General features: G+C 33.7%; 2 protein-coding genes across 18 annotated transcripts in view; both read right to left on the bottom strand.

The window, feature by feature from the left end:
• Positions 1-11,643, bottom strand: part of LOC128208081 (regulator of G-protein signaling 7-like) — an 85,613-nt gene extending 73,970 nt beyond the window's left edge. For 5 of the 6 annotated variants that reach the window (XM_052911414.1, XM_052911418.1, XM_052911419.1 and 2 more), the window contains exon 1: positions 11,300-11,643. The gene's annotated coding sequence lies outside the window, so the exon portion shown is untranslated. The remainder of the gene's footprint in view (positions 1-11,299) is intronic. The other variant, XM_052911415.1, reaches the window with a different exon arrangement.
• Positions 11,644-14,469: 2,826 nt separating this feature from the next.
• Positions 14,470-26,817, bottom strand: LOC128209469 (tubulinyl-Tyr carboxypeptidase 1-like). Of its 12 annotated transcripts, none has more exons than XM_052913504.1 (13): positions 26,801-26,817; positions 25,342-25,807; positions 24,889-24,980; positions 24,285-24,341; positions 23,962-24,036; positions 23,472-23,643; positions 22,919-22,964; positions 22,399-22,478; positions 22,058-22,141; positions 21,393-21,422; positions 19,221-19,271; positions 17,857-17,999; positions 14,470-17,444 (listed from the first exon to the last, which is right to left on the bottom strand). In XM_052913504.1, exons 2-13 carry the CDS (start codon positions 25,693-25,695, stop codon positions 17,363-17,365), a joined length of 1,266 nt encoding a protein of 421 aa, XP_052769464.1. In that variant the 5' UTR covers positions 25,696-25,807; positions 26,801-26,817; the 3' UTR covers positions 14,470-17,362. The 12 variants fall into 12 exon arrangements, with proteins under 12 accessions (XP_052769464.1, XP_052769466.1, XP_052769460.1 ...); XM_052913506.1 differs by lacking the exons at positions 19,221-19,271; positions 26,801-26,817 and adding exons at positions 20,208-20,240; positions 26,546-26,653 and having other exon boundaries at positions 25,342-25,942; XM_052913500.1 differs by lacking the exon at positions 26,801-26,817 and adding an exon at positions 26,546-26,653 and having other exon boundaries at positions 25,342-25,942.
• Between the last annotated feature and the right edge of the window lie 453 nt (positions 26,818-27,270).

Below are 27,270 nucleotides of genomic sequence, written 5' to 3'. Positions count from 1 at the left end.
CAAAAAATAAGGTAGGTCGGAAACCCGCAAAAAAAGGTTAAAAAATATTTATGCCTTTGTCAAACAATGCAGTTATCTGAGAAAAATACACTGAAATGTTCAAAAGTTGCTTTACTGGTTAGGTTCGCTTATATTAGAAGCCCAGAAATAGAGGTTTTCCTTATATAATTCAAGAAATACTGAATGCTTTAGAGGAGAAAGCTTTAGACCCCTGTTCTAAAAATCAGTTTATAAATAATTTAAGAGTTATTTTATGAAGAATTCATGTGCAAAACATTATCAGTAAAATCCATTATAGTGGAAGTGCTCTGTTAAAATAATAAGGCCACTTTTGAAATTTGTAAGAATTTAAAAATTGTCAGCATATGTTTACAATTGACAAGAAAAAATATTTGTATTTCTTTATATTTTCTATGAAACTTGAGAATTTGGCAGTTTAGATTAAATATTTGGGAATTCATTCAGTGGTCAAACTGTCAATCATGACAACAATTTCCTTAAGTCTTTTCAGTATTTCCTTAAGACTTATCAGGATTTCCATAAGACTTATCAGTATTTCCTTAAGTCTTTTCAGTATTTCCTTAAGACTTTTCAGAATTTCCATAAGACTTTTCAGTATTTCCTTAAGACTTTTCAGAATTTCCATAAGACTTTTCAGTATTTCCTTAAGTCTTTCCTTCAGACTTTTCAGTATTTCCTTAAGACTTTTTAGTATTTCCCAAACACTTTTTAGTATTTCCTTAAGTCTTTCCTTCAGACATTTCAGTATTTCCTTAAGACTTTTCAGTATTTCCTTCAGTCTTTTCAGTATTTTGTTAAGATTTTTCAGTATTTCCTTCAGACTTTAAGACTTTTCAGTATTTCCTTAAGACTTTTCTTTATTTCCTTAAGTCTTTTCAGTATTTCCTCAAAACTTTTCAGCATTTCTTAAAGTATTTTCAGTATTTCATAGGTATTTGCAGTATTTCCTAAAGTCTTTTGAGTATTTCCTTAAGTCTTTTGAGTATATCCTTAAGTCTTTTGAGTTTTTCCTCAAGTCTTTTGAGTATTTCCTAAAGTCTTTTGAGTATTCCTCAAGTCTTTTGAGTATTTCCTTAAGTCTTTTGAGTATTTCCTTAAGTCTTTTGAGTATTTCCTTAAGTCTTTTCAGTATTTCCTAAAGTCATTTGAGTATTTCCTTAAGTCTGTTTAGCTCCCCATGCTATAGATCATTTAAATATGCAACTATTTTGAAATGAAATAAATTAATAATGAATGCAACTGCTATGGTTTTCTTTTTTCTTTTTTCAAACATTGAAATATTAATTAAAACAATAAATAAATAAAAAATGAAAAACCTTTCGAGGAATGACAACGACAGTTTGCAACTTGCAACACAATTTTAATAATGCTCGTATATCATCTCGGATCCACTCTCGATATAAGAAAATAATGCATTGGAATTCTGTGTCTGTCAATTCCATCTTGATCGTATGGATTTGCGTTTAATTGTTATATCATCGGAAAGTGCAAGGCTGTATGACAACATGGCACTAATCTTAAAATGAACTTAATGGCATTCAATCAAACAGATCAGTTTTTATTGGTGCGTTTTTCTATATTGGAAGAAACCTGAAGTACTTGTTTTATTTGCTTTTATAATATTATAAGCTATAAACAAAAATGTACTTTCTGAATATAAATGGTTTCTCCAAAGATGAAACTCTAGAAATGTCTCTAAATGAACTTGAACATGACCAGGTTTTATATGAAATATAAATAAATAGGAAACATGTAAGCTGGGATTTATAATTTGACTACCAACTCAATTACTGATATTTTACCTCTCAGAATTCAACATTATTTGTTATCAGAAAATTTATATTCTTCTTTATGTGCTTGGGTGGTCCTGCTAAAGCCACTAAGAACATAAATTAGAGCTAAGAACTACTAAGAACTACTAAGGAACTACTAAGAACTACCAAGAACTACTAAGGAACTACTAAGAACTACTAAGGACTACCAAGAACTACTAAGAACTACTAAGAACCACTAAGAACTACTAAGAACTACCAAGAACTACCAAGAACTACTAAGAACTACCAAGAACTACCAAGAACTACTAAGAACCACTAAGAACTACCCAAGAACTACTAAGAACCACTAAGAACTACCAAGAACCACTAAGAACTACTAAGAACTACTAAGAACTACCAAGAACTACTAAGAACTACTAAGAACTACCAAGAACTACTAAGAACCACTAAAAACTACCAAGAACTACTAAGAACTACTAAGAACCACTAAGAACTACCAAGAACTAGTAAGAAATACTAAGAACTACCAAGAACTACTAAGAACTACCAAGACCTACTAAGAACCACTAAGAACTACCAAGAACTACCAAGAACCACTAAGAACTACCAAGAACTACTAAGAACTACTAAGAACCACTAAGAACTACCAAGAACTACTAAGAACTACTAAGAACCACTAAGAACTACCAAGAACTACTAAGAACTACTAAGAACTACTAAGAACTACCAAGAACTACTAAGAACTACTAAGAACCACTAAGAACTACCAAGAACCACTAAGAACTACTAAGAACCACTAAGAACTACCAAGAACTACTAAGAACTACCAAGAACTACTAAGAACTTCCAAGAACCACTAAGAACTACTAAGAACCACTATGAACTACCAAGAACCACTAAGAACTACTAAGAACCACTAAGAACTACCAAGAACTACTAAAAACTACTAAGAACTACCAATAACTACTAAGAACCACTAAGAACTACCAAGAACTACTTAGGAACCACTAAGAACTACTAAGAACTACTAAGGAACCACTAAGAACTACTAAGTACTACTAAGGAACCACTAAGAACTACCAAGAACTACTAAGGAACCACTAAGAACTACTAAGAACTACTAAGAACTACTAAGAGCTACTAAGGACTACTAAGAACTACTAAGAACTACTAAGGAACCACTAAGAACTACTAAGGAACCACTAAGAACTACTAAGGAACCACTAAGAACTACTAAGAACTACTAAGAGCTACTAAGGACTACTAAGAACTACTAAGGAACCACTAAGAACTACTAAGGAACCACTAAGAACTACTAAGGAACCACTAAGAACTACCAAGAACTACTAAGAAACCACTAAGAACTACTAAGAACTACTAAGAGCTACTAAGAGCTACTAAGGAACCACTAAGAACTACCAAGAACTACCAAGGAACCACTAAGAACTACTAAGAACTACTAAGGAACTACTAAGGAACTACTAAGAACTACTAAGAGCTACTAAGGAACCACTAAGAACTACTAAGAACTACTAAGGAACTACTAAGAACTACTAAGTACTACTAAGGAACCACTAAGAACTACTAAGAACTACTAAGGAACCACTAAGAACTACTAAGAACTACTAAGAACTACTAAGGAACCACTAAGAACTACTAAGAACTACTAAGAGCAACTAAGGAACCACTAAGAACTACTAAGGAACTACTAAGAGCTACTAAGGAACCACTAAGAACTACTAAGGAACTACTAAGAACTACTAAGAACTACTAAGAACCAGTAAGAACTACCAAGAACTACTAAGGAACCACTAAGAACTACAAAGAACTACTAAGGAACCACTAAGAACTACCAAGAACTACTAAGGAACCACTAAGAACTACTAAGAACTACTAAGAACCACTAAGAACTACCAAGAACTACTAAGGAACCACTAAGAACTACTAAGAAATACTAAGGACTACTAAGAACTACTAAGGAACCACTAAGAACTACTAAGAGCTACAAGCAGGGAAGAGCTACAAAGAGCTACTAAGAGCCATTAAGAGCTACTTAGAGCCACTAAGAACTCCTAAGAACTACTAAAAACTTCAAAAAAGCATTATTTAATGTAATAATGTATTGGAACAGATGATAATATTAATACTTAAAATATAGAAAGAATTTTATTCTCAAGTTGTTCCATGTATTTGTGTATTTATGAAAAATATTGTTCATGAGAATCATCAATGACAGGTTGTCAAATCTGGTTTTTCATAGTAAAAGCGTCTCAAAAAAGCCATAATGACAAATCAAAATCAATGTAATTCATAAATTAAATCTAAGGACCTGGTAGGACAAGGCTCAAAAGTGGCCTGCAAACTCCAAAATATTATAATATATTGATAAGACTTCTTATGTGTATATAATTTGAAACTCATAATAATATATAATTACATTAAGTATGATTTCATCAGGTACATGTTGCGTATAGTCGCGCATGAGTGAGCATGAGTCAGCAACATGCGAAACGTTGAACAGCTCTTGATCAGCTTTATATGCTTATAATACTGTGTCCTTTAGACTTGAGAAATATTTCATATTTCACTCCTTTCATTGCACAAACTATAAATTCCTGGCATGTAATTATGCAATCATAAATTGTAATCAGATACTGATACATTTTTTTTAAAAAGTTAGGCCAGTATGTTACCTAATTTGATGAATTGTTTTCATTATGAAAGATATTAAGGAATAATAACAGATTCAACACGCAAAGCTAATTTAATATTTCCAGGCAAAAAAAAAGTGTTTCTCACCACAAATAGGAGACGCAGTCAGGAATTTTAAATGATCCCATTGTAAATAATTTGCTATTATGAAAATATTCATGACTTTGTTAATTGTATGAATCATTTTAAATGCTTTGACTCGCATAAAAACGTGTGTGATTTATTAGATCATAAGTGCAATAAATTAATTCAAACTGTGTATCGACCTAACCCAATCATCATATTCAAGTGTTCTGCTAACCGTTATTGGGCCATCCAATCAGATAGCAGGTTGTAGGATCAGATAACCTAAATTTAAGTTGGACTCCCGTATGTAATGAATGTTCTCGCAACAAACACTTATTTATTACCAACTTGTTCATAAATTTGAGCCTTAAAATAACTTTTAATACCAAACTTGCCATGTTTTGTCCATTACCAACATAAACTAAATGTAACAGACTGCATAAATTGCTATGTGCACCTGTCGGGGTTCGAACCCACGACCTCTCCCTCTGAAGGCGGACACTCTACCGCGTCGCTATAAAAGCTAGCTCTATAGTGAGACAGTACAAGTGCCGCTATATACACATCGAATACCCGGTTACATAAACATAGTAAAAGAGAAATGGTATCAGGGTATTATTCCTCAGTGTATGTTGAACATACAACACATCTTTATTCCACATGATCCTAATCATACAACCTTTAATCAAAGGGTTAACTTAATTTTTCCTTTTAAAACTATTATCCCAAAGTATTAGCAAGATAATAAGACAACTCATCAAATGTCTTTACAGGCATATAAAGAATTATGATTAAGACATGGATACCTTTCTCACATATACGCATTATGGAATACATTCCAAAAGATATATGATTAGATCTGAGGCCTGAGGCACTTTCTCTGTATTATGCCAATTAGAGTATCATGATTCAAAGGTTTCAATATTATTATTATTTTACTCATTATCGTATTTCAATCTCTCTTTAATAGCAGTGGCCATATAGGAATGTAAAATATGAATGTTTATAGTTGATATAATAATACCTGATTATATCAAAGAATAAAACAGCATCTTTAGAAGTATAATGCGACAGTGTCTGTAAATCATTATTTTCATTAAGTGTTAACAAAATGATTATTTATTATAATAGCCTGAAATAATTAAATGTTTTGATGACAATACCTGGAAGTTAATAATATTTATTTCAAATGCATCAGTTTTTTAAGAAGCTCATAGTAGAATTTAGTTGTTCTTTGTAAATCTTTTTGTTGGTACAAGTAGCTCTTGGCATTTAAATGGTTGTGCTTGGAAAAATGGTGTACTCAGTACTGGTTTTACCCAGAAAAGTTGCACCCCGTTTATAGGTGCTTTACATCGAGCATGTAAAAGAGACAAGGGATCTCTTCGAACAAGAGCTAGGGTATCGCACCCAGACTTCCTTGTATCCCACCACTGTCTCTTCCACTAGTCCAAATAATTGTACGTTGACGGATTTTTTTTAGATTTTTGATATGGCAAATCCTTCACGTACAAATTGTTTAGTATCAAAAGTGGGTAGTTGTTCCGATCAGGATTCCGGGTTAAAGCATAAAGCGTCTATAAAATATCATAAAAACAAGAAATATTACCAGATAATGTTATTTTATATTAGTTCCGTACACAAAAAAATAAATATCCAACTTATAATTATGAGTTTGACGGCTTTTCTTCATTTCATTCTGTCAAAACATAACGATATACACATGAAAGGCACCTGCAAGGCTTCAGGGCACAGTTTAAAATCGCTCGGAACATTTCGGCCATGGCCGAGTTGTTACGATTGTATAACGAGGTCTATCTCGAAGATTGGTCGGAGGAGGCCGAGCTAATACGATATTTAGTCCAAATAATTGTACGTTGACGGATTTTTTTTAGATTTTTGATATGGCAAATCCTTCACGTACAAATTGTTTAGTATCAAAAGTGGGTAGTTGTTCCGATCAGGATTCCAGGTTAAAGCATATAGCGTCTATAAAATATCATAAAAACAAGAAATATTACCAGATAATGTTATTTTATATTAGTTCCGTACACAAAAAATAAATATCCAACTTATAATTATGAGTTTGTCGGCTTTTCTTCATTTCATTCTGTCAAAACATAACGATATATACATGAAGGGCACCTGCAAGGCTTCAGGGCACAGTTTTAAATCGCTCGGAACATTTCGGCCATGGCCGAGTTGTTACGATTGTATAACGAGGTCTATCTCGAAGCTTTGTCGGAGAAGGCCGAGCTATTACGATTGTATCGAGTTGTTCCCCTTCGCATAATTGTTGTCTGTGTCAGTCAGCTTTCGTTTTATTGGAAAGGTAAACAACTTGTTTTAATGCACTAAATGCTTGTTTAGTGCAAAATAACATTTCACTTACATGGTAAAATATGAATATAACTCTTTATGATCAATTTCAACCATAAAATACTTCACTTAAAACAATTTCAATATTTTTAAAACACCCCCGTTTTTTGCACATTCCCGTTTAGACGTTAGGGATTGGAAGAATCCCGTATAACACGTCTATTATTTTAGACTAATACGATATTGTATCGAGTTTTTCCCCTTCGCATAATTGTGGTCTGTGTCAGTCAACTTTCGTTTTAATGGAAAGGTAAACAACTTGTTTTAATGCATTAAATGCTTGTTTAGTGCAAAATAACATTTCACTTACATGGTAAAATATTAATATAACTCTTTATGACCAATTTCAACCATAAAATACTTCACTACAAACAATTTCAATATTTTTGAAACACCCCCGTTTTTTGCACATTCCTGTTTAGACATTAGGGATTGGAAGAATCCCGTATAACATGTCTATCATTTTAGACTATCTCTTCCACGTGCTGTTCCTTCAGCAAAAACAAAGGACCCCGTTGAAAATAAGTGCTTGCACTTTCACGGGTTATCCTTGACTGCAAGGTCTTAATAAATACATACATACATTAGTGACCAGGTTTATGTCTGAAATCGTAATGAATGTCAGTATTTGATAATAAAATAACTTTAGTAATAGTGAATCATTTCAGAACACCGAGTCAAATTCATGCGGTTCTGATTAGCTCTTCATAATTTCTTGGAAGCTCTTAGCAGCTCTTATGAGTTCTTTGTTGCTCTTACAAGTTCTAAGTTTTCTTTCATAAATACAATATATATAAGCTGATAAACGTACTGTCTACTACCTGTTTAAAGGGCTAGTTTTTGATATTTTTACTTTATCCATTCATGTGAATTTTATAACAAAGGGAAATAACTTTTTGAGGGTTAAATAACACTATTTATTTATTCATCATACATTTCAATCTTGCGTTTGAAGAAAACAAGTAACGATCGTTTAGTCATGCTTATCAGAGTACATGTACTACCATTAACGTAGGCAATTGTTTATGTTGCGCCTCTGTCCATTCGACGATTGTCACCGCACGATAAAACCGCTAAAGTCAACTTGAACTCTCTCTCAAACCGCCCGCAACTGTTCAAGCAAATTTTGAAGTACACAAGTTATTAACGAACTTCTCCAATGATGTGTATGGGAAGGTCCGAGTTCTCAATTTTAGCTTGTCGTTGTGATCAAAACTGATTAAAAACATCAAGTTACGCGTGCTCTTCATAGTTCGATCCGGTTACATCCTTTCGCCCGTAAATTGATGACAAGCCCTTGATGGGTCAATGTAATACTCTTTGCTCATCAATGTACTACTTAAATGGTGGGCCACGGATAGTCCATGCCTGCTGTTCATGAACAATTTGCTAATGCTACAAGGCGGTTCCAGGATTTGTCGCTTGGTGGGGCCTAAAAGCTACGCTGTGCCCCCTTTCCATGTAAAACCACAAAAAGGTTCTAAATATAGCAAGGGTGGGTTTGTGGTTTGTTTCCCATACAAAGTTTGACCTTAAGTCTACAATGATGCATTTTGGTGTAATATCTACATAAATTATCTACCATATTGATAGGAAATGATCTCTTGGTGCACGCCCTAGCTCCATTAGTGCTATATGAACGAGCATGTACACGTTTGTCCGGGCGTCGAAACTATTTGAGTTTTACCATAAATGGTCCTATATACGAATATCATTCTAGAATAAGCCCATTCTCCCTACATTTTCGTTTGAATAAGAATACATCCTACATTTACAGCCAATGAAATTACAGATAGGCAATCATTAATTACTAGGCTTAATCATTAAGAATTTCAACTATCGCGGGTGTTTAAAAGGTCCGTCCACTGCCATTCATCCGATACACACTCCCTGCGTCAGATTTTGCGTAGACAATGTATCAGGTTGTATTCTAAGTCAGTTAGATGACCTGAATTAAAATTCTCATGATTACGAAGTCGGCTCGTTCGCTACGCCCACTCCGCCCATTCTCAACCATTATATGAGTTTAATTCATGTAATCTAACTATGTCAAAAGGAATCATTTACTTGTACGTTCACAAGTAAAACTTTCCCTTTTTGAACAGGGGCCCTTCAGGGCCACGTTCATAGTAGGCACATCAGATCGTTACTACAAATTAGGGATGCAAACGAATATTCGAATATTCGATCGAACGTTTGATATTCGAATGTCAAAATCGGTATTCGAATATTCGATGTTTTTTCGTTTGATTAAAAGAATACCCGTAATTTTACGAAAACTGGCTTTTAGATAAGTGACATCAAACAAGTTTCAATTATTTTCCATTTTTCAATATAACGTTGGTGCTGTGAAATGTTACTGCATAGAATATCGTTTTAGGATATTGTTGTACAATAGATGAGTCAAAATTCAGGGTTATTTTCGTTTTATGTTTTAACTGAGTCCCGAGTAGGTTCGGTTTTTCCATAGTTATGTTTGGTAGAGATCAATCCCGGAACGAAGCTGCTCGTCCTACAGAACGACCATCCGTTAGTGCATCACGACATTCAACCGGGAATTTACAATCATGGCCTCGTTTATAAATATGAATGCTGTTGAATTGAAGTTAATTTGGGTTTTTGTTTGTTCAGAATATTTTGCTTTTTGTTGGATTTATTTTCGGTAAATATGAAATTTCACAGGGTCATTTTGGGAAAAATCAGCGTCCGTCGCGTGTACCGGCTATTACAAAGGCCCCGGCTATAACTGTAGCGAATGATAATAGTAGTTTACTACATTTCTTAAATATTCATATTAGTAATCGAATATTCGAATATTCGATCGAAAGAATTACCGAATATTCGAATATTAATTCTGCCATTCGTTTGCATCCCTACTACAAATGATTACACGGTGATTCGGTCGAAATAATGCGCTCATTGAATGCTTAAATACACATGACATCTTTAAACTTCAACAAATCTAAATTGATGTATAGTAATGTACACTTGAACTCGTAATTTTTGCATATACCTGAAAATGCAGCTGAAAAAAAAATCACAAAATGAAGACAACATTATTCATGAATGGAATGTATCATGAGGTTTGTCGGGTATCTGTGTTACAATATGAGTTGTGTGCACATACTATTGCAAGAAAATAAGTAGCGCGATCTTGTTTCTGGTTCAGAGAGGGAAGCCCTTCAATACCATGCTTAAAGCAATTCCCGTACCACTGTGCTAAGATCCCCATTACTAAAGAGAGATTGCATCAACCGTCTTTCCAATGTTAACGAAGTTTACAGATTTTTTATCTGGAATGTTTATGGTTTAATCAATTTTAGAAAAATAGAACGTCTAGTTGTGCACTGGGTGCAACGACCGAGCAGTGAGGATTTTTCAGATTTAATTTGGGGGAATCGTTCAAGACGAAGTTGTTCATGATGCTTTTGTCGCGGAAGTGTACACTTGCAATTAAAGCGCTGCACTTAGTAACACCTCAGTTATAATAGAACACACCCATTCACTTTTTGGTACCGTCGCTGCGGTTACCGTATACTCGGTATTCGGGATCGAGGGTGTACGCGGTACAAACTTGGCATTACATGAATATGTTACGATGGTTCCCAAAATTGTTAAATATTACTTTTTTTACGCGGGATTCGGAGAGTCAGTGTATGCAACAAGCCGTTTATGTCGGAGCCTTTAAACGTACATGAGCGCCATTACATGAGACGAAGTTTGCAGGAAGTGGGAAACTGAGCCACATAAGTGATTTTGAGAAATAGAAAGAAGAGATGAAAGACTTTTTGATAACCATACAAACTCTTTCATATTAGCCCTTGTGTTGTAGCAACTTCATGAGTACTTATAAACTAGAATGATTACCCAGGTGATTAGTATAGCTAGTCAAGCACCTTTAAATATCACCGTAACGTCTCGACGACCATAAATGTAATAACGCCTAATTTTCAGGATGTAATTTGTTTATGGTCAAAATGAATGCCTTATTAGTGACATATTTATCTTTTCACGGTGTACATTGATAATGCTATGATAACCAAAAACTGGTGTCTGAGGAATCTAACATGCTATTATTTTCCCGATATTTCAAATGGTTTGTTTGTTTTATTTTATCGATACAGTCCTGTTAAATGCGCCTTTTTGTTTTTTATTGTATACAATTTTCACTCCGCAAATAAAATATATTCATATATGAGGTACCTACATATATGAATAAATTATACAATCTCATCTTCTTCTCTTTTGTGTTGTTAAGATGCCTTAAGATCGAATGTATGCCGCTTAAGATTTATATCAGTATTTAAGCTACGACTGATACTAAAATAAGTAGTGCGTATACCAACCTTGTAGAAGATAATTCCGTTGTAAAAGACAAAATTGTGACTATAAACAAAAAGGACCTTTAAGCAAGTATTAATCCTCTTCCTTCCTGGTTCCAAGCTAACACCAGCAAAAACACAGCAAACACATAATTGGAACCTAATTGAAAATTCCTAGCGCAACGAGGGCTATGTATATATCATTATCGTTCTCCCTAGTCCCTGTGCGTCCATTAAACACTGATTGTATGTGTGGCATTTCGTTATTAGACTTAAATATCACTGAAACTGGTCATCATCTGTTAGTATTCTGCGAATTAAATGACATTGCGAGTGTTTCACCTTGTGAAGCGACCATCTTGAATTGATTTTCTGGATCGATAATCATCTGGGATTGGATGCTGAGGCTGCTGTGTGAACTCTGACTCTTCCACATGTAAACAAATAGATAACCGCCCTGGAATATCGCCGAGTTTTTCCCGTGCAATTACCTCCCTCTGTAGATGGTCTGCTATATTTTAATAATAGTAACACACGGTGACATGTCAATGACAACTGTTATAATATTGGAGTAATGGTCCCATTTATAATGACGAGGTTGAAACTTGCGTTGTTGGTACGCAATTTTCAGTTGCTGTTTAAAGATGCATTCTCAACTGATATAATTGTTTTAATTTACCGAAAGGGATGAATACATATAGAAAACAATGGTTCTTATGAAGGATACCGTAATTAATTTGAAAAAAAGGTATTTCTATCTTAAATCTTTTAGGACCCACCAGTGATTTAATATTTCTGCGTTTTTTAGCTATTAGATACACGGCTACAATCTTGTTATCAGGCAGTAATAAATATTTTTCATAAATGCATTATTTAGTAAGCAGTTAAAGTTTTTTCAGTCAAAAGGACTTCAGAGGGTGGTACGCAGTACGCAAAAACTTGGGCATATCTCGGAAGGCAGACTTTACCAAGAAAGGACACTCTTTTCTTTGATCACTTCGGATTGGATATTCCAAGTAATAATACATTTTATTTTAAAACAGATTATTTAGTTGAACAAGTAAGGCACACCTTGTTTAAATATGGAAATGAAACTTTTAACTCCTTAAAGTGACACTCTTATTCAAAATCAATACATACACTTGTATAACATACAGAACTATTGAGTGATACACCCTCGCCTACTTACGAAATTATGCCTTTATGGAAACTATTAATTACTGATAACAAGATTGTAACCTTGTATTTAATAGCAGAAAGTGCAAAAATATTAAATGATTGGTGAATGCTAAAAGATTTACTGTTGTCTACTATAGTCTCATAAGGTAGTAATACCGTGTTTTATGCACATTTCATTCAAGTAAACTCTGTATCATTCATAAGAACCATTGTTTTCGACATTTATTTATCCTTTTAGGAATTTTAAAACAATATTATTGAGGTAAATCTTATCTGGGAGTAAGAGTGCATCTTTAAGTGACTTAAACGCAATCTTTAACTTAGATTCTTGATCACACGAGATTTTTTTCATATGCACACTGACAAGATGGCCCCTATGTTAATAGCGTTTGTTACGCAGGATTCGGGTAGAAACTCAATGAGTATTCTATGAGGGAAGGAGCTTACACCCTGATACATGTCATATATTTGCTTTGCAAAAACAAATTAATTTGGACAATCATATTTTCAAACTCTTTTAGTCACACTAATTTACTGTATAGTGGACTGACATGTATACATGCATTATAATGCATCCTTGATTGCATTCAATAAGAAGTTTGTCTTCTTAGGCGTTGACAACATCTTCACTTACACATTGCAATAAATAAACGTGTTCAAATGTTATGTTGTGCTTTTTAACCAGGTTTTCAACGAAAATCGGGTTATTAGAATGAGGTTGTCGTTGGGCGGGCGTCAAACATTGGTTTCTGTTCAATAACTTTAGTTAGCATTGATAGATATTGATAAAACTTGGTGTGTAGGTAGCTTATGTACAGAGCTAGCTTGGGATTGCTTTTGAGGGGGGTGGAGCTAAGGTCAAGGTCACTGTTACTAAAAATAGAAAAAATGATTTCTGCCCAATAACTTTAGTTAGGATTGATAGATATTGACGAAATTTTGTGTGTAGGTACTAGTAGCTTATGTGAAGAGCAAGCTTGGAATTTCTTTTGAGGGGGGTGGGGTCAAGGTCACTGTTACTAAAAATAGAAAAATGGTTTCTGCCCAATAACTTTAGTTAGCATTGATAGATATTGATGACACTTAGAGCGAAGGTAGCTTATGTGAAGAGCTAGCTTGGGAGGTGGGGTCAAGGTCACTGTTCCTAAAAATAGAAAAATGTTTTTTCTGCCCAACAACTTAGTTAGAATTGATGGATAGAGATGAATCTTAGTGTGAATATAGCTTATATGAAGCTGCAGATTGAACTTGCTTTTGAGGGTTGGGAAGAAGGTCAAGATACTTGATTTGTTGAGTGTAAGTTAAAAACTTAAGTTTTTTTTCAAAAAGCAGACAACTGATTTTTTGAGAATATTTTACAAGAACATGCATGCCTTTGTAGTGAAGCAGGTTCTGTGTTCACTATCGTCATGACTCTGAGTTTTAGACTCAGACTCAGAAAAGGGAATTTTGAAATGTTATATAACATCTTTAATATAATCAGCTTGACAAAATAAGAGTGTGTTATCATTGAATATGATTTTAAATATGTAAAGCCATTTTCTCAAATATTGCTTAGCAAACAATGAATTTACATTGAAATTGACATTTGCATTTTATAAAAGTGTTAATAATCAGATTAAACATTTTGCTTTGTAAAAATAAATTGTCATTGGTATTCAGTGATGTTGGCTTGAAGAAAGTTAAATCATTGTCATATGCAAAAAAATAGGTAAAAGATATTCACAAATATGAGACTTTAGTATGAATGTTGCAGCGAAACTAAACACATAAGATACTTCATTAGAGTAATTTTCAGTTACGTCTCTTTTTGATAAAAGTAAAGATAAAGTCATACAACAAATTAATTGGCTATAATTTCTGATTGCCCATAACAAAAACCTGGTTTCTTCGCATTGCGGCGCTTCTAGTTTATATATAGCATGCTGAATCTATGGAACTTAAGTTTAAATTTCACAACTATTGAAATCACAGTCAACTAATGAGCTGAACACAATTGTATGTAATCAAAAACATTTATTACATAAGTCTTAACTGTTTGTATATTTTATCACAATGAATAACACATATAATATATCATAACAACAATGAAAAATAATATGTATCACATGTGTATATCTACAACAAAACAATAATAAAATGTTAAATGGACTAATTAATAAACATGGCAAATATATTAAAAACACACACTATCAAAATCAAGTATATGAATATCTGGAAGTCCTAACAAAAAACAACAAAAAAGCAATGTAACCTAACGCACCAGAGGATAATTATCAATCAACTGTCAAAAAAGCCGGGGGATAGGTTTGAGTATGAGGGATTCACGCCCAAAGCAGGGTAAAGGTCCACTGTTTATAATTCTTAAACAATTTCATTAAAGCATTAGTGTTCTTATTTATTTAAGACATTTTTGCATATATTAGTTGACTCTCCCATTGTACTAACCCATTTTATGATTCATAAACTAACACTGTTTGAATCCAATGATTCATGTGCAATATTTATTCTGTTAAATGGGACTATCTGGTATTTAGATACACTTGCATGTATGCTATGTCCTTGAATACTCAATTTGAGCCTCTGAATTGTATTGTCTTTATTAAGTACCTCAATTTTTCATGTTGTGCATGAATTTGAGCGAATAATGTGTTGCTTTGACCTATATAATACAAATGTCTGAGCAAAAACAACAACATATTTACTACTATACAATAGACTGATGTGAAAGCTCTCAATCCTGTGTTAAGGATTACTTCTGATCTTTAGAATCCCTGATGCTTCTAGATTTTCCTGTAAGGGGCATTACTCAGGAAATATTACAGAAAGGGTTGTTGAACTTGCAATGCAAATATTATGCTATAATTCATTTACAATGGACACAACTAAAGTAAAATGTCATAAATTAATTAATAACACACATACTGTGATAATCTGAGTTAGGAAGAAAACACAATTAAACAAAAGCGGAAAAAATGATAATTTCATGCCCCCAAAGTGCACGTAGCAGCCAATCTTGGCCCAAAATTTGACAAATTTTATTTAAGCTACAGTTATTGAATGTGCTAAACTGTTGTTAATTGTCTTGATAAACATTTGTACCAAGTTTCATGTTTATATCACCCACAGTTTGCAAGTTACAGTCGACAGTAAACAACTAGATATTTCACCAACAAACACTTTCATGAAGTTTGGTGGAAATTAGATGAGAAATGTTCAAGTTAGAGAGCGGACAAAGCTAAAATGGACAATTTTGACAAATTCAGGGGGCCATAACTCTGGAGTGCCTAAAGCGATTTGGCTGGTTATTAAACTTGACCGAGATATTTCACCAACAAACACTTTCATGACGTTTGGTGGAAATTGGATGAGAAATGATCAAGTTAGAGAGCGGACAAAGCTAAAATGGCCAATTTTGACAAATTCAGGGGGCCATAACTCTGGAGTGCCTAAAGCGATTTGGCTGGTTATCGAACTTGACCTAGATATTTCACCAACAAACACTTTCATATAGTTTGGTGGAAATTGGATGAGAAATGATCAAGTTAGAGAGCGGACAAAGCTAAAATGGCCAATTTTGACAAATTCAGGGGGCCATAACTCTGGAGTGCCTAAAGCGATTTGGCTGGTTATCGAACTTGACCTAGATATTTCACCAACAAACACTTTCATATAGTTTGGTGGAAATTGGATGAGAAATGTTCAAGTTAGAGAGCGGACAACATTGTGGAGCCGCCCGCCCGCCCGCCACCCGCCCAATTTTGACAAATTCAGGGGGCCATAACTCTGGAGTGCCTAGAGCGATTTGGCTGGTTATCGAACTTGACCTAGATATTTCACCAACAAACACTTTCATGAAGTTTGGTGGAAATTGGATGAGAAATGTTCAAGTTAGAGAGCGGACAACATTGTGGAGCCGCCCGCACGCCCGCCGCCCGCCCGCCATGGGTGTTCCCATAATACGGCCATCGTAAGATGCGCGTATAAAAATCGCAATGAAAAATCTGACTTCGAGGCTTTGTCAATACCTGAACTTTCTTTCTAAAAGACTAGTGACTATCCAAAATTTAAGTTTGCGAGCATTACACATTTGTATAAATCTAAGGTGGACATTTGAGATCAATGCATTTGACTGTAATACTATTATTGTAACTAAACCTTTTGAACTAATGATAGCCTTTACATTTACATGCAGAGGAGAACCGTTATGAAACAATCCTTAAAACATTGTTAGCAGTGGCTCAAATCAAATTGTCTGTGACCGCTGGAGAAGGCAAAAAAATTGACATGCAATAAGTTATAAGTTTGATGAATCTATTCTATTCCATAATGCCTTAACCATGTAATAGAAATAACTGAAAATTCATCTTAACAGATAAATAAATTGCAGTGTAATTTTGTTCTTTATTCCAACCGAATCAAATAGGAAATGCCCTATTTGTCCAAAATGCATGTTTACAAGGTTATATTTGTGATATTTTCTAGTTATCTTTATCAAAACACAAAATCATTTCAGATATCAAATTAACATGGGGTCACTAGGTATCCAGAATTCACATAATTGAGTATCTTATATCACTGAGAATAGAGTTCTGATCTGAAAAGTGTGGATCACGTCTTTACAAAAAAATACTTCTTTAGGATGACCTGGTTTGTAGTTTTAATTTTCTTTAGGGGCATTGCTACGCCATTTTTTTCCACACAAGTTAAGGGGTCATAGGCCTTTTGCCTCTCTGTTTTCACCCATTTTTGGCAATATTTTGCTAACACATCTTAATGTGTCGCTACACATGTGCCTGTTGCACTAGCTACCCGCCTACCAATTAAAGACTGGCCCTGAGGCTGAATATAAATGTCTAAGACTCTGAACACACTGTCACAATCGCAGGTTCACGGGGATGGAAGCCATTATATCCTGATCTGGTACTCTACTAAATCTGTTGGCTCTTTTTTCTTAATTTTCTCCCCTGAATCAGTCGAAACAGTTGTCCTGAAAAATAACAACTGCATTAATGAATATGGCCATGCCAAAGTGATCTAAAAGTCTATTTGATAGGATGTTCCTATTTTAAAGCCACCATCCATTTTGAACAATACATTTGTAAAACAAAATGTTATTTAAATCTTATCGACAAAATGTCATGAAACTTTGAACATATATTAGTCAGAACATTTGAAAAAAAGGTGATGCATTTTTATTGAAAGAAATCATACATTTAATTTTCTTAAATTTGATTTTACAAATTAACTATTTCCTCAAAAATCTAAATTTCAAAATTTAAACAAAAGTTTCAGTTGGGAAATCTAGATTACACATATATTCCCAATATTGAATGATAAAGGAGAAATAAGAAAAGTGTGTAAAACCACTAAATGGAAAAACAAAACAGCTGTGCACAAACCCATTGTAGAGTTTAATGGCCTGGTTGAAGCTGGAGTGTGAAGCCTGACCCGTCTTGGATCTTGAGTGACGCACAGAGTCAAGGTCCACAAAGGACAGCGACTTGCGAGGTGAAGTTGTTTGAGGCACAGACCATGAGCGGGACTGAAATATGGTTCGATTATCACAATATTACATTATCATTTTATTCTATTTTTATCATGACAGTCTGGTCTAATTTAACCAGCAACCAGTTGCCAATCATAAATTTAATTGACTAATTTACAAAAAATTATACATATTAAGAAATTAATAGAACATTAATGTATAATACATAACTGTTAAACCTTAGACAAAAATCCTTGGACAAATACGATAGCATGACCGTATCCCTTTGACATACATGTATGACTAATTACATATTCTATTCAAAAAATTGTTACATCAGCTTGCACCATGAAGCACTTTAACAAACCAATCTACATGTAATATCAGCTCCATCCATTGTCTAGCAGTCTTCACCTTTTGAGAGATTGAATTTTAGAATCTCTTTGGTCATTTTTTTACTATTAGTTTTAGGCATATTGTTAAACTGACAGCCATCTAGTCACTCCAAAAATTGCATGCAATTATGAAATTTCATGTACATGTATTTGTTGTGTTAAGCTATGGATTAGCAGCAGTGGAGCAACTTGTAAGTCAACTTATATCCTTTAAAAAAAATAGATATCTTTAAGGATTTCTATGTACGATTTATTTTTACAAATTTGATAGGTAGATTTACACCAAAGGTCATGAACCTGCAATGATCGAATGAAAAATTTCAATTTGTAGCGTTGTCAGGCACAAAAGGATAAGTTGCTTTTTTTTCAGGTTGAAATTTTATTCTATTTTTTTCTTTTTTTTACGTTGCCAAAAATAAGCTCAGCAGATCAGAGTAGCGGATAAATCATTATTTCCTGAATATTTTTTGAAAGTAAAGTATTCTACTACGATGATAAATGCTTTAAAGGTTTATTCACAGGTAATGGTCTTAGGTGTAGCCTTTGAAATGAACATTTTTGCTGAAAAATAATAAGCAAATTCAATTTTTATAATCTAATGAGCCACTCAATACTTAATATTCAGCTATATCAGTGTTTCCCTTAGCACATGTGATCATCCACCAAGCATAGGTAATCAACTACCAAGCATAGGTGATCACCCACCAAGCACAGGTAATCAACTACCAAGCATATATATATAGGTGATCACCCACCAAGCACAGGTAATCAACTACCAAGCACAGGTGATCACCTACCAAGCACAGGTAATCAACTACCAAGCCAAAGCGCAAAATTGAATAGTGGCAAAATTTCAATGTTATGTATTTCACACAAAATATACCTTCTTTGAATACATAGACACATAACAAGGTGATTCTGTTTCACGAAGTTTCTGTGCATAGATTTAAAAGAAAGATACATGTACACTGGTCATCTAAAACATGTGTAAAACAGTAAATTTGGCACTCGATTTTAACTGTAATGAAAATTAAGGAACGGGCAGAAATACACTGAAGACATTGCAAACCGTTTCGCGGTCTCCTATCAAAGCTGGTACTAAAAAGTAAATATATTATGCGTTGTAAAAGTTTTTGTATTAAAGCAATGCAGTTGATACTCGGGCATTATGTAAAACCTTTTTTATTTTATTATTAATGCAAGTTAAAGGATTCATAACCCATTTCAATATCAATACAAAAATACAATTCTCCTTATTTTTTTTCCAGAACCCAGAAAGGCCAATTTCAAATGCAGTGATCTCCCTTTCATACAGCAGAGGGAAGTAACAGCTGCATGGAGTTAAAACAAAGGCATGCAACTAGTGCTGTACAATGATGGTGCAATATAGAAATCATACTTTATCCATAATTACAGAAATGCGGGCGTAACCACACCTTTTTGGTGCAGAATTCAAGAGAGTTTTTAGTTTGCAAGAAATTGAGTCAGTATTCGATATGCAGCTTTTAAATTTGTTTCCGACATTTTAACTATTTGCGATCTAGCCCTGACAAAAAAGCAGGAAAAGGATGGCTAAGCTTGTCCCTTATTTTTCAGTTTGCAAAACAGCATAATTCCATAAGAAAATTTGGCCCGAGTGATGGGCCCTGCTTCTGATATGTTAAATGTGTATTTGTACCCAGTAACATGTGTACCAAGTTTCCAGAGTTGAAGCTTCTGCATGATGCCAATCAATACATCCCCCCCACCCCAACACACACATGCAACGGCAAAAAACAAAAATGCTGAGTATTCAGTTTAGGGAAGAGGGTTACACCATCAATACCTGGAAAAATAACAATGTCATATGCTAGTATGTGCTGAATTTTACCTTTCGCAGAGAACACAACCACTTTTGTTTTCCCTGATTGAAGTTTTATATTTTAGCTTTAATCAACATTGAAAAAATAACAGTAAACAATAAAAAATCCAGTTTGAAGCTATATGTCTATGAAGCAAAAAGACCAAGAAAAGTCTGCTTAATAGTTGGTGATTCCTGATACTAATACCAGTAGGTGAGTAGTTCTTGGACAGTAGTAGTTCTTGGACAGTCACATTTTTCGCCATATTATGATACATATCAAATGCCTGGTTGTTATAGGTCCTTGAAACATATCTGCAGGTACTAACTCTTTCTAGGTAAGAATAATTAAGACCCAAAAGTGATCACTGTTGACATAATCACATTTCACTTTTGCTGATTATTTCAAGGCAGTACCATAAAATGTGAATAAAATTTTGAATCGAAGGAAGAAAACACACTTTTAAGCGTATATACAGATGTTACTCCCCCTGCTACGTATACTAATTATACATGGCTTGTTCGATTAAAGCAGTGGTAAGCACACTCTCTTTTCACCAGGGCTTCCTGGGTTTGATTCCCCGCCTGAGCACATGTGAGTTTTCTCTGGCTACTATCAAGTGACATTGTGCCAATAAGAGTGATTATCATAATGTTGTAATAACTTGTTCCACAATTTTGTTAACTTAACTACTTATACTTATCAGATGAACACAGTACGTCATAAGTGTAATGACATTTATACAGAATATTTGAATGCTCTGCGTAACAAATTTATTAGATTTATTTTAAAGGCAACTAAATGCTTCAAAAGTATTATTTCTGGTTTAAATATTCAACTTTAACACAAATCAAAATTAAGAAAATGCTAAGGACAAGATTCCCAGTTTCATTGTTAATTTTAGGAAGCGTCCAAAAATTACTACTGTTGAACTAGAATTTGACATCTTTTGTATACATAATTTTGAATCAAAGAAAATGAGGTGAAGTTGTATAACTGCAGTAAATTTGGCATTAGTTGAACTGACGATATGCTAAAGTTTGATAATAGCGAAAATCCTATTCAGATACATGTTCAAAATTCAGGAGAATATCTTAAAAATGAAAGTGTCCGAGAACTACTCACCTACTAGAACAGTATGTTTTCACACGCACAATCTGAGACACTGTGAGTTTGTGGTGTATTATGCGTGTTAAATAAGAAATGAATTTTACCTTGAAAGGAGGGAACATTGAACATGTATTCTAAATAACAATACATTTATTTCAATAAGTGGATGAGGGACTATTATTTTATTTCTTCAATATTCAGCTTCACAGATTTCAGACAAAAATACTGGTTTATGGAAACGATTCTATTGAAAGTATGCAAAATGTAGGGACATTTAATTTGATCAATAATACCAGCGTGGGTAAAATTGGCATTTAAAGAAACACTTATATGCATTTGAGGTTATTATATTATAACGCTTTTACATAAATTAAGTCCGTGACTGTTAATATTGTTTACAGACAAATAAAAAACAGTTTCAGTCACTTCTGATATACCGTAAATTCAGAATAATTTTTCTCAGGGTCAACATGTTTCTTAATATAACTTTTAAATTTTATTGCTGAGATTTAATACCACAAACTGGCACCAACTTCTCCAACAATCATAATTATGTGTAATATTCTCAAGTTTTGAGACTATTAAAGGGAATAATCTTTTTTATTTTGTAAAATCAAGATAATATAAGTAAGTTGGCTAAATGAAATGAGATACTAGTAGCATGTTACACTATAAATTGTTTGAGAAATTGTGCCCATTTTATGTTTATATGGCCTGTAACATGCTTAATAAGAAACATTAACATGAGCCCAAATGTTTTCAATCCCACCTTGGTCCGTATTTCCTTGGCATGGGAATCCACTTCTTTGATAAGTTCTTGCTGGGTCAGCTTACTTCTCGTCAAAGTCATACTCTAAATAAACAAATATTCAAATTAGCATACTATAGTGATCTTTACATATTTGTATAAAACATTTAAATTTTTTGCAAGGACGAAGATAAATGTTTATAGATTTTCCAACAATTTTCATGACCCTAACAACAACACCAACAATGATTCAAAGGCTATGACATGTTGGTTTATTATCAAACATCATCTTTCTCTCTTAGAAAAGAGAACAAACTATTTTCTATGGTATAAGTTAAATTAAGATTAGATTACTAGACAACCTTCCACTGTATGAATTCATAGCTGTGCGGGTCATGTGACACCGGTAAACCAATCTTGATCTTCTTCACATCGTGCCAGTCTGTAGTCACAAAACAAAGTAAAATGTATTAAACTGAAATATTGACACTCCTATTGCGCTTCCTTAGATTCAAATGTACACGCTCTCAATTGTATTCCTATTCCGATGAACACAACATCTTTGCAACACCTCTGAAGTTGCAAAAGCAACAATTATTGGTCAAATGACATTTTAATCTGGTAAAATGATAAATCACAGTGGTCGAAATTAGCACATGCCTGCAACCCCTGCACTGGTAAAATGTCTTCCGGGCTTGCTCAAATTCTGAATTTTATATAGCAGGGCTTTTTCAAAAATTTGATTCCAAGCAATAGTATAAGAATTCGGGCTTGTTCATCCAAAAGTCCAATTTCAATGACTGAAATCATAATCAAATTTTACATGAACATGAAGATTTACCCTGTTTTGCAAAAGTTCTTAATAAGAAATTAAATATTTACACTTTCTATACGCCTTTTCATAATCTGTTATCAGCTCTGATAGGCTCTGAAAAAGAAAAAATAACAGATTTACTATGTTAAAAACCTGATTGAAAACACATAAATACTAACATATTTGAATCGCCTTCAACCAAACCGCCTTCAACCAATCAAAAATTATTTAAACCTAATGATGTATGCAAATATTTTATTCATCATCAATATCAACGACTGTAACACAACAGTCAAGCACTGTTACTTGACAATGAAATTTTCTCAACAAGTGTACAGTTTCCAACTGCTTGCTAATTACATAGTCTACATTTGGATGCAAACTTCAGATTAAAAAATTGCACTGCACACACAACATAATATGGTATCTTGTAAACAAAATGTTTGTTTATCAACATGCATCTTGATTATAGGTTGACAAATATTGGAGACAAAATGAGTGTGTTCTATCTACAATTAAGTACGTTACCTTATAAACAAGAGGTTTATACATCAAGTCCTTAAATTAACATACATTGTATTTGTGAGTAAAAATGTATGTTTCTACTAGTAAATACGGTACCTTATAAACAAGAGGCTTATACATCAAGTCCTCTCGACGGCTCATGCCTAAAGCGCCGTATCTCCCGCCATGGTAAATGCCCAACACCACGTGCCGGTGGTAATTGCCGTTGAACTGTGTCTTAAAGCCGATCGGAAAGCGTTCCATACCCATCATACCATTAGTGAGGTAACTTTGTGAGTTAAGCTAATAAATGATGGTTAAAAAGATGATGGTTTGAGGCATACCATTTCCCCTTTATTTAATATCATTGAGAAGAATTTCAGAAAAACAATAACAAATTTCAACTGAAAGGTTTACCTTTTAGTGACAACTTCATTCTCTGATTATAAATACACTTATAGCTGCACGTAGCAAAGTCCTTACTCATTGCAAGTTTAACATTCATTGATCAAATACTAGTACCATATTGGGTAACATTTCATGTTCAAATACCATATAGTACTGCCATTAAAATAAAAAGCATGATCTATTCAGTGACGAAGGATACACCCCGAGAATTATGGCCTCCAAGCACTTGATGGGTAGAGACTCACGTACCATGTCCTTCGCCACCTCCATCAATCTGCAGAATATATTAGAAAAGATATACATGCATGAGCACATGTCAACTGTAATTTTGAGAGAAAACAGTAAAAGGGCAGCAAATTTTTAAACAATAAAATTTGAAAAACTTGTAGCTTGTTTATTTCTTGTTGTATACACTTCTACATAAACTTACCATTTTCTATTGCCCAATGCCTTAAAAGTGCTTAATTGTATCTTATCAATAATTTTGCAGCACTGACACGCACAAACTATACACTTACTTACCCTGATATGGGCCTATTTTTCTTAATTTCAAACAGCTGTGTCCCAGTATGGTTATATCTGTTGATGGTTAAGTTTCTATATGTCCCAGAGTACCGATTTTTACATCAACACAACAACGTACAGTACATATCACAAGAGCTATTCCAAATGAGATGAAAAATCTGCTGCCTTGGTATAGAATAGTTGCAACATAATTCAAAGGACAATCCTTTTGTTTCAACAAGTAAAGGTCACCAGAAAATAGGAACTATGAAAAACATTCATAAAGCATGCATATTCATTTGCATGCAATACAAATGTTTTTTGTAGTACCTCTTCATTCTTATCATTTCTACCAGTTATTTTAATCATGAAAAGTTAGAAAAACTACTAAGAAGTATAATACAGAGAGACAACAATATTCACAATGGAAAAACAGTTGGATTGCCATATAAATTACTTTTATGGGGGTTTACATTGCCAATCAATAGAAAATGTTACTGAAGGATTCATGAAAAAACTCTTTTTAATTTTCGGCTCCGTAAAATGAAACTCAAGTATGCCGGTACATGTAAAAAAAATTTTTTAACTTAGTCACTTAATGTAAAACAGATGACAAGGATACTCCAATGCATTCATATAGTTTTGTATTTTTTCAAGTCTATCAGGTATTGGCATCGTTGGTGAAAAGTTCATTGGAGCCTGTGGAACAGGAATCTGAAATAATATACAAAGTGCACAATGTCACATACAATTATATTTTTTCTGACAAAGTATGACAAAATGAATATGATTCCTATTTGGTTTAAATCAACAAGTAATGGCAAACCATGTTTTAAAAATAGAGCTATCACAGGATGTGGTTAATAAACCCCGCATGCCCAAGTGTTGTAGAACAAAACTGGAATATGTCTTTGAATGTCTTTGGACATTGGTCTTGCTAGTATCTTCATTAACATCATAACATGTGTATGTAGGCACCATTTAATAATCAAGCATAGAAAATAGTTTTAAAAATAATGACATGATCCTATCATGATAACAGCATAAAGGATACAGTGCAACACAAAGTTCTTACAGGGGGTAAATTTGTGTTAGCTCGAACTGTAGCCACCATCTTATAGCCATCAGGGTGGATTTTAGCCACATGATCCCACATCCTTCCCCATGTCACATCATCCACTGGAAAGCCATTTTTGTTCACCCAAAACCAAACTCCATTTTCCTCTCTTTGATCCTCTTTGTTGACAGTTGATGTTGATGGGCGGGATCTTGAATCATGCGCTGAGGATTGTGTACCATTACTTTTCATGGTTGGTGATTTGGAGGCCTTGAATTTCATAGTTTTGGGCTCATCAGTACTGGCCTCTGTCGTCCTTTTCAGAGTGCCAAAATCACCTGGGCTGTCATTGTTTGATACAAGCTTTGGCATTTCAGCAATTAAAACAGATATACACACTCTTATAAAGCACTGTTAATGTTACTGTTCTTAGAAATTTCTCCATTTTCTACAACCTGCTACATGATTTGTTCAGTTGCGATTTCTGTCCAGACCATGAAACAGTTTATATCAAAACTGGTCCAGGAAAGTTCTTATTTGACCAATCATCAGTAAAACTCCGACACGCCTGATGTTGATGAGAATCTGAGACTTGCATATCCTGTTTATCTTGAACCATCTTCAGAGAAATCGAAACAACACAAAAACATTTAACGTTGTTTTCCGTCGGAATTTTTTTTAAGATTTTTTTTTTTCATTTACATAAAAGGTTGATATAATGGTACCAGGAGAAGTCATACCAACACAGACTCCCACCACTACAAAGTTGTGCCATATATACAGAGAAGTCGCCCCACATATGTATAATAAAGGCAGTATAGGTAGATTCATAAAAGTTGCTTGTCATATACCCGGTAGACCTGATATTAATATACCATCATTAATTTTTAATCAATTAAATACTTAAAATTTTTTATTCAATATACATTGTCAAGTATGACAGAAATAGCATGTACTATGTCTCCATTTATATGGCGCGACTTTGTAGTAGTTTGAGTTTGTGTTGGTACGACTTCTCTTGTAATCGAAATAACAAGTTTTATGATTATGGTAAATATACTAGATAGAATTGTAAGGATTCTTTCTTTAAACATTAATAACTTTCCTGTACCTTATTTATTTTTAAACTTAAAGCAATATATTTTGATTAACTTTCAATTTTATTCAAAGCCTTGTTGATATAAGATTTTAATTAACATTTAAAATTGTGCATTACACCTACCAAGTGTCTTAAAAAAGACTATATTCAGTGAAAAATCATCGTTCTCGCGTTAAAAAAAACTAAAATTGTTTACATTCGTTGTTATCGTATTTTGTTCTTGTGCATTTTACGACAATGGGTACAGGCTAAAACTTTGCCCGAATATATCGTTTGCTATCGTTCGCCTGAATTAAAAAATAATAATAAATCAAACATTAATATGTTGTTGTAAGTATTGGTCAGAAATAGGATCGTCATATAAAACGAATATCATACATTTTCAAAGGTCATCTTGTACAAGATTTTCTGGCAAAAGCGGCATATATTGATTGATGTTTATTCAAGTTATCTGGAGCACAACGGTTCCACTCATGAACACTGTTTAGCTTGATGATTTGCCTGTTGGCGTCGTAAGTTTAGCCTGAATGAACATGGAGTAGGGGATGAGGTTTACTAGAAATCATTGTTTTCAGATTCAACGTTTTCAATGTTTTTGAATGTAAAGTGTTGCTCATAATGTCAGACATCCAAGAATTGATAGAGCATTTCGAACAGTTACTAAACGTCAATGTCATGTACTTATAAGATTCCGACGACTTTTTGACGTTTAAATTCAAGATATTTGACGTGACATTTTGACAGCAAATTAAGAAACGCAATAATCGAATATTTTCAGAAATAATTTCGACGTAATACATCAAACATTTGTTTGCGGTTTATTTAAATTTGTTGCGTGCATCATATGT

The sequence above is a fragment of the Mya arenaria genome, chromosome 11 (genome assembly GCF_026914265.1).
Source record: "Mya arenaria isolate MELC-2E11 chromosome 11, ASM2691426v1".
NCBI classification, from domain to species: Eukaryota; Metazoa; Mollusca; class Bivalvia; order Myida; family Myidae; genus Mya; species Mya arenaria.
The sequence above is the reverse complement of the archived record's forward strand: the minus strand, read 5'-3'. Positions and strand labels throughout refer to the sequence as shown.

Coding starts and splice junctions, on each gene's coding strand:
- LOC128209469 (XM_052913504.1), bottom strand. CDS start 25,695: ATGCCAAAGCTTGTATCAAACAATGACAGCCCAGGTGATTTTGGCACT. Junction 22,479..22,918: donor TGAAAAGGCGTATAGAAAGT/GTAAATATTTAA, acceptor TTGTGACTACAG/ACTGGCACGATGTGAAGAAG. Junction 18,000..19,220: donor TGTCTATGTATTCAAAGAAG/GTATATTTTGTG, acceptor ACCATATTTCAG/TCCCGCTCATGGTCTGTGCC.